General features: G+C 45.2%; 1 protein-coding gene across 1 annotated transcript in view; it reads left to right on the forward strand.

Annotated features, from left to right (window-relative positions):
* CCDC93 (CCC complex scaffolding subunit CCDC93) overlaps positions 1 to 13,441 on the forward strand; it is a 994,005-nt gene that overhangs the window by 661,937 nt on the left and 318,627 nt on the right. Inside the window, exon 16 of the mRNA XM_086957357.1 lies at positions 4,733 to 4,804. Within this exon, the coding sequence (XP_086813483.1) occupies positions 4,733 to 4,804 (72 nt within the window). The remainder of the gene's footprint in view (positions 1 to 4,732; positions 4,805 to 13,441) is intronic.

A 13,441-nucleotide genomic window follows, 5' to 3' on the forward strand; every position in this document is an offset into this window, starting at 1 on the left:
GGAGGACCTTCTGCTTCTTTGTTGATTCTTTCTGCACATATCTCTTGCTTCTTCATGCACTTTTCTTCATCTGTCCGGACTTCTATTGCCTCTTTCTGCATTTGTCTTGCTTCTTTCTGCGCGTTTCTTCCTCTTTCTTCACATGTCCTACCTTTGTAGGCATAGTTAGAAATTAGCATTTAAAAAACCTTTGAAATTCACTGAAAAACCCATAGGTTTCAGGGATGTTATAGTTTGAAATTACCATTTAAAAAACCTTTGAAATTCACTGAGAAAACCATAGGTTTCAGGGACGTTATGGTTAGAAATGAGCATTTAAAAAACTATAGGAATTCACTGAAAAAACCATAAGTTTCAGGGACATTATAGTTAGTTGAACATTTCACTCGTACAAAACCAGAGAAATTTGTCCGTTATAGTTAGTTCAGCTAACTAGAACTTGCGCCCCCGCAATGCACTGCTGATGACGTAACCTATTGCATCATTCATGACCTGGTCAGTGACATCACTGATGACATCTCTGATGCCATCTCAAATGACATCACTGATGACATCATCCATGTGATAATCTGATGCACCTCCTCATACCATAATATAACCTTTGATACACCCACTCTAAAATACAAACTCCCATTTTCGAAACCATAGACACACCAATACTAGTTAGTACATACCCACTCACTAGTTCCTAGCTCTACACACACATCCACTCATTCACTCATTCACCCATACAGTCACTGATACATGTAGTCAACCATCAAAACGGCATTATCATATGCACTCACATATCTATACAGACACTCACACACCACCACTCATCCATAGAGTTACTCACACACCTAGTCAGCCATGCAAAGAATCAGTCACACTCCCATGTACTCTCCTATACAGCTATACACACACCACCTCACTTATTCAAACATATACTAACACATACTTACACTCTTATACGATAACTAATACAAGAACACACTGATCCATACAGCCACCCCCGCAATCACTCACTCTCACATATAGTCATTTATACACTCCAGCACTCAGATATACTGCCTTTCACATATGCAGTTACTCACACATGTATCACTGAGGCATCCATTCACTCACCAACACACTCATACATACTCACCCACCCATACAAGCCCTTCACAGATACACTCTTGAACCCATACACCCAGTGAATCATCCATTCTCACATCTATGCACAGAGTCACAAACACACAGACACTTAGGCACCCATACAGACAACCGATCAATAACCCATATAGATCCTCATTTAGCTACTCACCAACCCATGCAACCGCTTACACCCCAACTGACAAACTAAACTGTGTGAATGTCTGTATCGGTCAGTAACCCATGCATTCAGTAAGACAGATTTAATCACTCACTTATACAGTCAGTCACACACCTACTAAATCATCCATCCAGACACTTATACGTCCACTCATTCTTAAATATACCTTGGCATATATATAAAACATATTTAAACTTTATAGAAACACAGAGTCACTGGATGATGTCATCAGCGATGTCATTTGAGATGTCATCAGTGATGTCACTGACCATGTCATGAATGATGCAACATGTGACGTCCTCAGCAGTGCATTGCGGGGGCGCGAGTTATAGTTAGCTAAACTAACTATAACAGCCGAATTTCTTTGGTTTTGTACGAGTGAACTGTCCAACTAACTATAACATCCCTGAAACCTGTGTTTTTTTCTGTTAATTCCTATGATTTTTTAAATGCTGATTTCTAACTATAACGTCCCTGAAACCTAGAGTTTTTTCAGTGAATATATATATATATATCACACTGAGAACGGCGTACCAACGAGCACTCGGTCAAACGATCACAGGAGTCAGGAAAGTGTACCAGAGCAAAAGGGGTTTATTCAATCATAAACCTTGCGACGCGTTTCGGGCTTGAAAAGCGCTTGTTCACACAAAGTATGTAACGTTACAGTACTGCCTTATGAACAACAACACTTCCGTGTAGTGGACATCGAAAATGGACTGGTAATGTCCGCCATCTTGAAATGTTCAACAATTCACATAGTAAACATTGATCGTATTTCCGAATTGTCAAATACATAAACCGTCTGTGAGCAACAGCAATGTCCATAGAAGAGTAAATTAAACATACCTAAATAATCTGTGGCAAATAACTGCCGGTACATTGCATGAAGTAAAGTGTACATCATTCTCTGATAATTTCAGCGAATTAGTGATGCGCTAGTTAGTGCGCTAAGGCTGATTTTCAAAAGATACATCAAGCGTCTGTAAGCATCGACAATGTACACAAAAAGATACGTCCATGATATGATCTATGGCGAGGAACTGCCGGTACATAGGATAGGTCTCGTGATTTTTCACCAGCAGATTTCAACGTTGTTGTAATGCGCTTGTTAGTGCGCTATGACCAAGATCTTATTCACACAACCATTACTTAATTGCTACCAATATATATATTCCATTACGCTGCCACAGTTGGAGGTGCACGCAATGACAGGCGAGCTCAGCCACTACAGTTAAGTCCTTTATTGAGGCACAAATGGACACAATACTGGATATTTCATTAAGCCCCAACGCGTTTCCGAGCTCCATATGCTCCTTGCTCACGGGGCGGACATGCAGCGGCAGACGTCGGAAGAGAACAAGTCCCTGGTTCGTCCTGTTTCATAGCAATTATTGCTGACGTCATCTTTGGACTTATGGGATTCGTAGTCCTCCAACCACCATATGACCCATGTTGGGCTCTGCCTCCTGCAAGATAAAATCAAACCCTTAGTCGGGCCTCCAAATCTGTGTCCGTTGAAGGTTAAATGCACAAAGTCTGTCATTCTGCAATACGGTTTCTCAATTTTTCGAATCCTGCAGCTCACAAACATTTTCGTGATGTTGCTACCTCCCCGACCTGGCTCGGCTGGTAAATATGTTCCATTGCGCTGCCACAGTTGGAGGTGCACGCAATGACAGGCGAAGTCAGCCACTACAGTTAACTCCTTTATTGAGGCAGAACGGGACACAGCACTGGATATTTCATTAAGCCCCAGCGCGTTTCGGAGCTCCATATGCTCCTTGCTCACGGGGCAGACATGCAGCGGCAGACGTCGGAGGAGAAAAAGTCCCTGGTTCGTCCTGTTTCATAGCAATTATTGCTGACGTCATCTATGGACTTATGGGATTCGTAGTCCTCCAACCACCATATGACCCATATTGGGCTCTGCCTCCTGCAAGATAAAATCAAACCCTTAGTCGGGCCTCCAAATCTGTGTCCGTTGAAGGCTAAATGCACAAAGTCGGTTTCTCAATTTTTCGAATCCTACAGCTCACAAACATTTTCGTGATATATATATATATATATATATATATATATATATATATATATAATATGTGCAACTCTGTCTCCCTCACACCGAGGCTTCTTCCACCCAACAGCGAACCGGAACAGACACGGACCACAGTATTTGGATGCTAAATTATTTATTCAGTGCTTTTTCCGCCATAATATATATATTCGTTATATAAACAAATATGCTCATCAGAGCTTAACCCCTTCGCTGCGGCGGCTATTCCGCCGCAGCGCTAAGGGGGCGGGGGGGGCCGCGCGGCGGGCGCATGCTGGTGATGGAACCGCTCCGTCACCAGCCGCGGTTGAGCTGTGCTCATGACGGAGCGGTTCCGTTATGGCCCGCCCCACTCAATAGAACGCGCCGCGCAGGCGCGAAATCAGCGCAGACGCGGCGGCTGGGCCATGACGGAACCGCTCCGTCATCAGCACAGCGCCACCGCGGCTGATGACGGAGCGGTTCCGTCACCAGCATGGAACGAGTTAATAATGTCAAGTGAAACATGAACTCGAGATTTTTGATTTTAAATTGGAAAGTTTATTGCAATGATATGTTTTCCTTTCCAACAACAAGATGGCACTACATATTGCGGCAACATGTTTGCCTTTCTCTTATGTCAGTGAGAGGAACGTTGAGAAATAATGCTGTCCTGTTTCGATGTTCATGATTGTTTCTTTAAAAAAATGCAGCCTTTCCCGTTTTCACTTGCAGTGGAAAAAGGCGCAATGCCGAAGGCCGACTTGTGTGTCTTGGGTGAGACTTAACCTCACTAAAGTTTTAAAAAGGAAGACAGGAGCGCTGGTTATATGTTCCAATATTTGTCTAGTCAGTCTGCATTTACAAAGGTTACCAGTAGTCTCTTAAACAACATTTATCAAAGTAAAAAGCACTTACTCTGGTAATCTTTTTTGTAAAGCAATCCGTTCCTTTCTTCTTTGTCCTGTTTAGGTTTGTTTTTTACAGGCAGCCTTTACTCCAGTGTAGTGAAGACTTTTCTAGTGTGAGAAGTTTTCTGTTACAATGAGCATTCACTATAATCTGAGGTTTAAAACGCTTACTATCAGACCTGGATCTTACAGATGTTTGAGTCTGCAGTGCATCCCGACGTGCACAGTCAAGAAATTGATTTTGTGATCGGCTAGTCATTGGAAAAAAGTCCATCCACCCCAGGTCGTCAATTGGACTGATAATTTTTGTAAACCCATAGTTACTTCATTTCCAGGAAACAAGTCATAATGACGTAATTAACGTCAGCATTTTTACTAGAGATCATAACCAGGGAAGTATGCAATATTCGATTGCACTCGACCATACGCACAGTTTCTAATCTTAAAATTCTGATAATCTCTTTTAGTTACAAAGATACAATTGTTGTTTTATAGGAAGAAATGTCACGTCTGCAGCAAAACATTGAAAGTTTGAAAGATGATGCAGTTGACAACAGTGAAGAAAAGGTAACGGAGCATCATTATACCTCTTTATTATTTATTTATTTGAGTGTTTTGTGATGTGCTTCGAGTAACAGTTCTGTTGCTTCAGAGCGTACTTGTGTCCTTTATATATGTGGGCTTCTGGTATTCCTCGGGATTATCTGCTGTCGCTGCAAGTACTGTGAGGGCACAGAGAAAAGAAATCTGGTGGAAAAGATACAAATTAAATTTGGGGAGAGTGGCATTAAAGATAATCCGATGGGCAGGCTGGCTGATCATGTAATTGGTACGTGTCGTGCAGACAACGAAATCATTTGTATTCAGAGAGAAAGCCACATTAAGCATCAAACAAAGCAAAACTAATTTAATTTGAATTATGTTTGTGTCCGACCTAGATGTAAATGGCACAGAGCACAGACAGTCCAAATTACGGACTGACCTTTACAGCCATCCACTGCTTGGTCTGTGGAATTCGCCGTGCTTGTATTATACATGGTTCCCCTTTCTGTCTCGCTTTTTTGAACTGTTGACTTTGATGAGTTATGCCGGGGGAAAGTTTCAGGCTTTCACTACCGTTACAAAACCAATATAAATATTGCCAAAGAGACCCTAAAGTTTAGACGTATATCGTCAATATCTGAAAGATGTCTTCCTCAGAATAAAAGTTGCTTACCTTTTGCAGCTTTTATCAGTTAGTAGTCAAAGACCTCTTGTGTGCTGTACTAATTTGAAGCGTGGTTTTTGGGTCAGCCCATTGCTTATCAGTAGTTGGCATTCTTGCAGCTTTCATGTGCCTTCTTTTTCGATTGCTTTCCTTCCTCTTTTTGTTTGTCTTTCCATTAGAACGTAACTTTTTTTTATCATAGTTTTTGTTGGTTGTTTTTATCGCTCCACTACTAGCATTCATGGAACTACATTTTTTTCACAGTAGGAGAGCATGTATTTATTTATACGAGTATATTTAGTGCAGACTTACCCAAAGATGTTAAGAGTATTCTACAGTGAGTTTTTCATTCTCCTTCATGTGATCCTTCTTCCTCAAATTTCCCCAATCTATTTACGGTGCTCCCCTTTCCTGCCCCGCTCATCCATTGCTTCTGAAGTTCCTACTCCCCATTGTTCTTGCTGCCACTTTTATTTATACCCCAGCAAACTCCTCCCTGCCTCACCGTATCACATTTTAAAATGTTTTTTAAAAACTTTTTGGGAGTACATGGCAGCTGCAATTACTTACTGTGCTGCTTATTTCTCTCTTTTTTATTTGTATTAATCTTTTTATTAACATAGCTCAACAGACCATACATTACAATAAGCATTTTCATCAGTTCACAGGAAGACAGGTACAGTACTTCACCGATAGTGTATTTACATAGTGCTTTCGGGCAGTGAAGGCCCCCAATACCGTTCAGTTCCCCAAGCTCATCCCTCTCTACTTTTCCCAGGGTGCCCATACCTTTTCCCACTTCTTAGCACATCCCCTGCTTTTGTAGACCCTTTCTTCAGCGCGCTGGCACCAATCAAGGTCTCGTCTCCAATCCTCCAGTGTCTGAGGTAGCGGCGCTCCCCACCCCCTGGCAATGTTTCTGTTTGCTATTCCTGCTGCCAAGGCCAACCATATTCCCTCATATCTGCACCAGTCCAGGTCACCTTTTATCATCAGGAGCAACCATTTCACATCCAGTGGAACCACCCTCCCCACAATCCTGGACATAATGTCTGTGACTTTTTGCCAGTGCTTATTTCTCTTTGATGTGCATTCGCACATGTATTTTTAATTCTGCCCCCTTATTCTCTGCCGTTAGAATATTCCCAGTCACCATACAGGATTCAGAAACATTTCATAGCAGTATTCCCAAACTTCACATTATGCGATAAGTAGGTCTTCACGCACCCCAAGGCAATACAAGACCGTGAAGTGAAGCTGTATGACGCTAAACAGAGGAAGAAGGCATAGAACTTGCTTCACTCCCACTCCAAATCAGCGAGGTGGACCCGATCTCGCAAGAAGTCCAGTTAACGATCTAAGTCCTCTGGTAATTCGAAGCCCAAGCGGAAATACAAGAAACTCTCTATCAAAAGAGAGGTAACAAGGAGCTCAAGGTTTTGCTCCAAATCTGTGTTTGAGGCGACAATTCATGTTTTTTCCAATGCGACTTGCTTTTCCCAGCCATTTGTGACACCATAGCAGGTCAAGACCTTGAAGGAGGCCATGCTGCATGTATCTGGCACTTTCAGGGCTCCTCAGTTGGATTACCGCCAGTAGTTCTGATCTCAGTGCCATCTGACCCCTTTGACGCATCACAGGCTCCGTACTGACTCCAGTACAGACTTCTGTCTCCATGACCTGCGGTGGTCCCTCCTTCTTCGACACTGGTTAACAATGCTGCAGGCACCAGAGGAGGATTCAGTACCAGCTCTGATCTGTGACCCCGATCCGGCTTCGACATAACTGAGACTAAGGGTCAGGACAATTGGTCACCATTTAGTCTAATCCTGTCCTGACCTATCCTAAGAGGCTATATTGTCTTCTTTGTTCCGTTTCCGATAAAAGCTTACCACCACCCAAGAATTATGAGTATGGTGGGGATGGTATTGATTTGCCCCCTTATTATGATGGTAACATTTTATAAATAGACTTACAAGAGGACAATAGGCGTGTTACTTTTCCTGATATAGAATTTGATTCACCTTTTGGTCCTTCAATGGAGAAGATGTAATTTTATGGGCACTGAGGCCCTAGACCTTCAAATTGTCATCCATTGAATATCCATGCGGAAGTCCTGCAGCCTTGGCCATTCACTTCTGAGCCTGTGCTCTTTTTCAATAAAGCCCCCATTGTCATCTTGATGGGCACCTGGACGAAGCCCTACTTGCCCATCAGTGATTAGGCAGGTGGGCAAGCATCATGGGTCAGCACTGGACTTTCCTCACTAATCACTCTACTCCAGGGAGTCTGATTGTCCAGGATTCAACCAATGAAGTAAATCCTAATTCATTCTCCATGGCTCCACCCATAGAGAGTCTAAGAGGATTAAGGTGTTTGGGTAAAGGATGTTCTGTTCTGCGAATCTAGCATTGAGGAATTTCAAAGCAGTTTGTTTATTGGAACGGTATAAACATGCCCTTTGAATCTTGTACAGCGAGATCTTGCTAGCGGTCCCAAAGGACCTTCAGGCCTCCTTTCCTCAAACCTTTCAGGATGGGCAAAACACCACTAATTGCATTATTCGGGCCACCCTTGATACTAATAATTGTCAAGTAAGGGCAGTTGGCACCAGTGTGGCCCTCTGCCGCCATGTGTGGTTGCGCTCCACAAGATGTTCTGGAGACGTTCAGACATCCCTTATGGATGTACCTTTTGATAGTTTGTAACTATTTGGAGAGAAATCCAATTCTGCCTTGGAATGCTTCAAGGAGCGTAGGGTTGCAGCATGCTCTTTGGGTCTTTCGGTCCCTGCCAAACAATTTCCGCACCAGTTTCAGAAGTTTTTATGGTTACTCTAGGTGGCTGGAATATAGGTAACTCCAGTCTCTCCAGCCTCTGCTTCAGTCACCTCAGTCCTTTCATGGTCATGGAGTGTATCTGACTGGCAACACCCAGATCATCAATGGCATCAGTCATTACAAAACTCTTCCTCCATTGCAGCAACTTCCAAGCTATGTTAGCTTGCCATCAGTGAGCACACACCCACTGTTTGGGAGGTGGAATCCACCACTTTCTCCAGGGCATAGATGCATCACATCTGAGAGATGGGTCTCCCAAATTATTCATCAATGCTGTGCCCTACCATTTCTTTCTACCCCGCCGCATCTTCCTCCCACATCCGAGAGTTGCTCATAGAGGAGCATCTGTCCATTGTAATGCAAGAGGTGCAAGTTTTGCTCTTCCAAGAAACCATTGAGAGGGTTCCGGACTCTAAAAAAGAGGCGAGTCATTACTCTTGCTTTTTCCTTGTGCTGAAGAAGGATGGGGGACTCTGACATATCTTGGGTCTTCGGCTTCTGAATGCCTTCCTGTGAAAGGCCATATTCAGAATGCTCACACTGGCTCAGATTCTGGCTACCCTGGACCCAAGCAACTGGATAGTATCCTTGGACGTACAGTATGTGTATTTTCATATACCCACCCTTCAGTTCCACAAATGTTCCCTGTGGTTCAAGGTAGGCCAGATGCATTTTCAGTTTCCAGTCCTCTTGTTCGACCTCTCCTGTGCCCCATGGGCGTTCATGAAAGTGATGTCACTGATCACCGCCCATTTTGGGGGGTTGGGGGGATACCAGTCTTACCCTACTTATATGACTGGCTGTTGAGGACAGGCTCCTCACACTCCATCATAGACCATCTCCAGATGATGGCAAACCTCCTGACTTCATTGGGGTTTGCGATTAATGAGCAGAAGTTGTACCTGACTCTTTTGCAGTGGCTGCCTTTCATTGGAGTTCTCCTGGATACAGTACAGCCAGTTCAGGGACTTTCATCTATTTCAACAAGGCCAGGACAATCCGGCTATGATCCAGATGATTCAGCCTAGGTCCTGGTTCTTGGTGGGGCCACTTCTCAGGCTTCTAGGCCTGTTAGCGTCCTGAATCCAGCTTGTCGACTATACTAGGGCACATACGCTGGCTCTGCAGTGGGATCTGGAGTCCCAATGAGCCCAACACCAAGGAAACCTGTTGGATGCCATCCAGGTTTTTGAGGAGACTGCACATGATCCGCATTGATGGCTGCTCAACCACACTTTGACTAGGGGCAGACCACTCTCCTTTCCCCATCCTTGGATGACGGTTGTGTCATTTCTGTTTTGGGGAGGCAGCCTGGGTAAGTTGAAGATCTAGAGGACTTTAGTCTCCTTTGGAAACCTGACTCCATATTAATCCACTGCAGTTGCAGGCCATTTGCTTGGCAATGAAGGCCTTCCTGCTATCTATCAAAGGGAGACTGGTGCGTGTTCTCACAGACACCACCACCATTACAGGGTATTGCAACAAGCAGGGTAAAGTGTGGCCTGGGTCACGTTTCAAGAGGCTTTGCTTTCAAGAGGCTCTGCACCTCTGGAGTTGGCAAGGGTATCTCCCTAATGTTGAACCATATAGAGGATCATAAAGCACTAGGATGGATGAACTCAGCCGCCGGCACCTGGCAGACCATGTTAGACAGTTGCATCCTGGGATGGCATAGGGCATCTTCCGACAGTGGTTGTGGAGGGGGGAGAAGTGGAGGGGCGGGAAATGAACCAGAGCTGTATCTTGTCACCACTGTTGAGAATACAATGTTAAAACATTTGCACTTTGGAGTTCCCAAGAAAGCTCTCTTTGTGAGACACATTCCAGCTAAAGAAAGCATGGGACTTCTGTATGCCTTTCTGCAACTGCCTCTTCCCACCCAGATTTCTACAGAAGACCAGGTATGACTGGGCATTGGCTTCAGATTGGGTCAAGAGAGTGTGGTACTCAGAACTTCTGAGCATGAGCACCTGTACTCCGTTCAGGTGTTCGTTTTGGAAGGATCTTCTGTTGCAGCAGCAGGCTAGGGTTCTGCACTGGAACCCAAGCTACCTACATCTCCATGAATCAAGATTGAGCTGCAGCGGTTGTCTGGGTTTGGTTTATCACCCAACGTTGTGGATGTGTTCCTTAATGGCAAACAGACGTTTTTAATATCCATTCATGCTGAGCTCTAGGACAATTTTGTGTGCTGATATGGAGCCTGCAGCACAGACACTTACAACCTAAAATGTCAGATGGTTTGTTAGTTATGTGTTTGGCCAAGCAAAGGTTATTTGTCAGTTTTTTCTACATTTGCTAGATCTACGGTCATTGTTTTAAATCAACTGTTGTGATGCAGTTTACACAAATGTTCCCATCAAAACCCTTTGTGATGCCACAATGGGACTTTCACTTGGTCCTTATGTTCCTCATATGCACCCCCTTCAAGCCAATTCACAGGTTCTTGTTTCACCTACTGACTCTCAAGACTGTCTTCCTCATTGTGATCACTTCAGCTTGTCACATGAGTGAACTCAAGGCTTTTTCACTTCAACTGCCCTATTCAACCTTTTTTCCAGGCAAACTAATGAGAAGGACCCAGACAGCCTTCTTGCCTAAATCTTTGACTCCTTACAACGTTGAGCAATCTATCACTCTTCCAGCATCCTTTGCCCCACCTCATCGCCCGAAAGAGAAAAGAGAAGGGAGAGACACCATCGGCTGGATTCCAAAAATGCTTTGAGCTTCTATACTGACAACAGATAAGACCATCCATCGGTTGACGATCAGCTTTGGGGGTTCTCGTGCACAAAGAAAAAGCAGCCTTCGAAATGTCTAATAGACCAATCCACCCGTCTTTAGACTGCCTCCACTGTGTTGGCATCCTACACATCTATCTGAAAGAGACTGTTAGTTATAGATTCCTTACCTTAGAAGTACCCCCAGGTGTCAGACTCGATCTGGAGATTTTCTTCAGCAGTACACCTGCACATTGGTAGGTGGCGTCAGTCAACTCTTTGTCCGTTGTTGGCGTTGTGGTCGCCGGAATGACGTTGCTTAGACACCGCCCCTGCTCGCTGAAATCAGTTCTTTCTTTTTCCAAGCCAGCCTTGAGCAGATCCGGAGAGAGCTACCCCTTTAGTCATTTGTTTACTACATTTTTTTTCAACTTTGTTGAATTCTTTTTTGAGTCTTCCGACTTCTTTTGTACAAGGGATGTCCCATTGACTGACCGGGTTCAAGCCGTAAGAGGCCTGATGTCGGTTATGGACCCCCACCTCATATGCCTCTGGTGACTGGAGCGTGACCACGACCCAAAGTCGTGCTCCGACTGCTGGGCCATGTATCCGAAATCTTTGCAAATGCGGCCCAAAAGCTGTTGGAGGCCCAGCAGTCGGCTCTGTGGCGGGTTTATCCTCCCAAACAGCAAGTCCAGGATATTCGGTCTATGATACCGAAGTTTCAGCCTCTATCCCAGTTTTCGGTACGGATGACCCTGAGGCTGCTGGGCCTCATGGCCTCCTGCATCCTGCTGTAGGATCATGCCAGGCGGCATATGCCGGCTCTGCAGTGGGACCTGAAGTTCCAGTGGGCGCAGCATGGGGGAAATCTTTTTTGACATCGTCCAGATCTCAGAGGGGACTAAACGTCAATTGCATTGGCGGTTAACAAATCAAGATTGGGTCAGCGGCAGATCCCTCTCCCTTCCCCAACCAGAGCTGGCAGTGGTTACTGATGCATCATTCCTGGGATGGGGCGGCCAGCTGGAAGAGGTGGAGATCAGAGGACTCTGGTCTCTGGCGGAATCCGGCCTCCACATCAACCTTTTGGAGCTATGGGTGATTTGTCTGTCATTGAAGGCATTCCTTCCCTCTATCGAAGGAAGAGTAGTGCAGATGTTCACAGACAACACTACTGCCATGTGGTACTGCAACAAACACGGCGGGTTGGTGTCGTGGATCCAATGTCAAGAGGTTCTCCGCCTTTAGTCATGGCTGGAACATCAGGGCATGTCCCTGGTGGTTCAACACCTGGCAGGTTCTCTGAACGGCAGTGACGGACAAGCACAGCCGTCGGTGCATGATGGATCATGATTGGTGTCTTCACTCGGAGGTGGTGCAAGGTCTCTTTCAGTAGTGGGCAGAGCCTTGGTTAGATATGTTCACCACCAAAGTAAACACGCAATATCAGCAGTTCTGCGCTTTGGAATTTCCGAGGCGGCACTCTCTCTGCAATGCTTTTCGTCACGAGTGGACTTGCGGCCTTCTGTATGCCTTTCTGCCAGTACCACTTCTGCCCCGAGTGTTGAATAAGATCAAGCGCGAGCAAGCCCAAGTCATTCTTTTGGCTCCGGACTGGGCACGAAGAGTCTGGTACCCGGAGCTCTTGAGCATGGCCATCGATCCTCCGATCAGACTGCCTCTTCGGGAGGATCTTCTGTCACAGCAGCAGGGTACCGTCCACCACCCGAACCTGTCCAGCCTCCACCTACTTGTGTGGAGATTGAACAGCGGCAGTTGATAGCTTTTGACCTTCCACCCGAAGTCTGTAATGTCCTCTTGGCAGCCAAGCATCCCTCAACCAAGTTTGTATACTCCTGTAGATGGAAAACGTTTGTGGCATGGTGCACAGCAAAGGCTGTGGGTCCCCTTTATGCCCCCCTTTTAGAGATACTCTTGTTCATCCTCTCTTTAGCCCAGCAGGGCTCTACCCTGGGCACTCTTAAAGGCTACCTTTCGGCCATATCTGCCTTTCTTCGCCTTCTGATCAGCCTTCTCTTTTCAAGTCCCCTGTTGTAAATAGATTTCTAAAGGGGATTACTCATCTCTTTCCTCCTTCTTCTTTCATAATGCCCCAGTGGGACTTGAATCTTGTCCTGATGTTCCTTATGTGTGTTCCCTTCGAGACTTTACATAACTACCCTATCAGACTCCTTACTCTGAAGACTTCCTTCCTTGTCGCCAACACCTCTGCTCGCAGAGTGAGTAAGCTTCAAGCTCTGTCCTCAAACCTTCTTTTCTTGCTATTCCTCCAGATAAAGTAGTCCTTCGCACAAGGCCCTCTTTTCTTCCCAAAGTGGTTACCTCTTTCCACATAGGACAGACCATCACTTAGCCCACCTTCCTCCCACCTCCGACCCCTTCCATGGAGGAGAGACTCCACCGTCTGGACCCA

This window comes from Lissotriton vulgaris, chromosome 2_1 (assembly GCF_964263255.1).
Source record: "Lissotriton vulgaris chromosome 2_1, aLisVul1.2, whole genome shotgun sequence".
Classification (NCBI taxonomy): Eukaryota; Metazoa; Chordata; class Amphibia; order Caudata; family Salamandridae; genus Lissotriton; species Lissotriton vulgaris.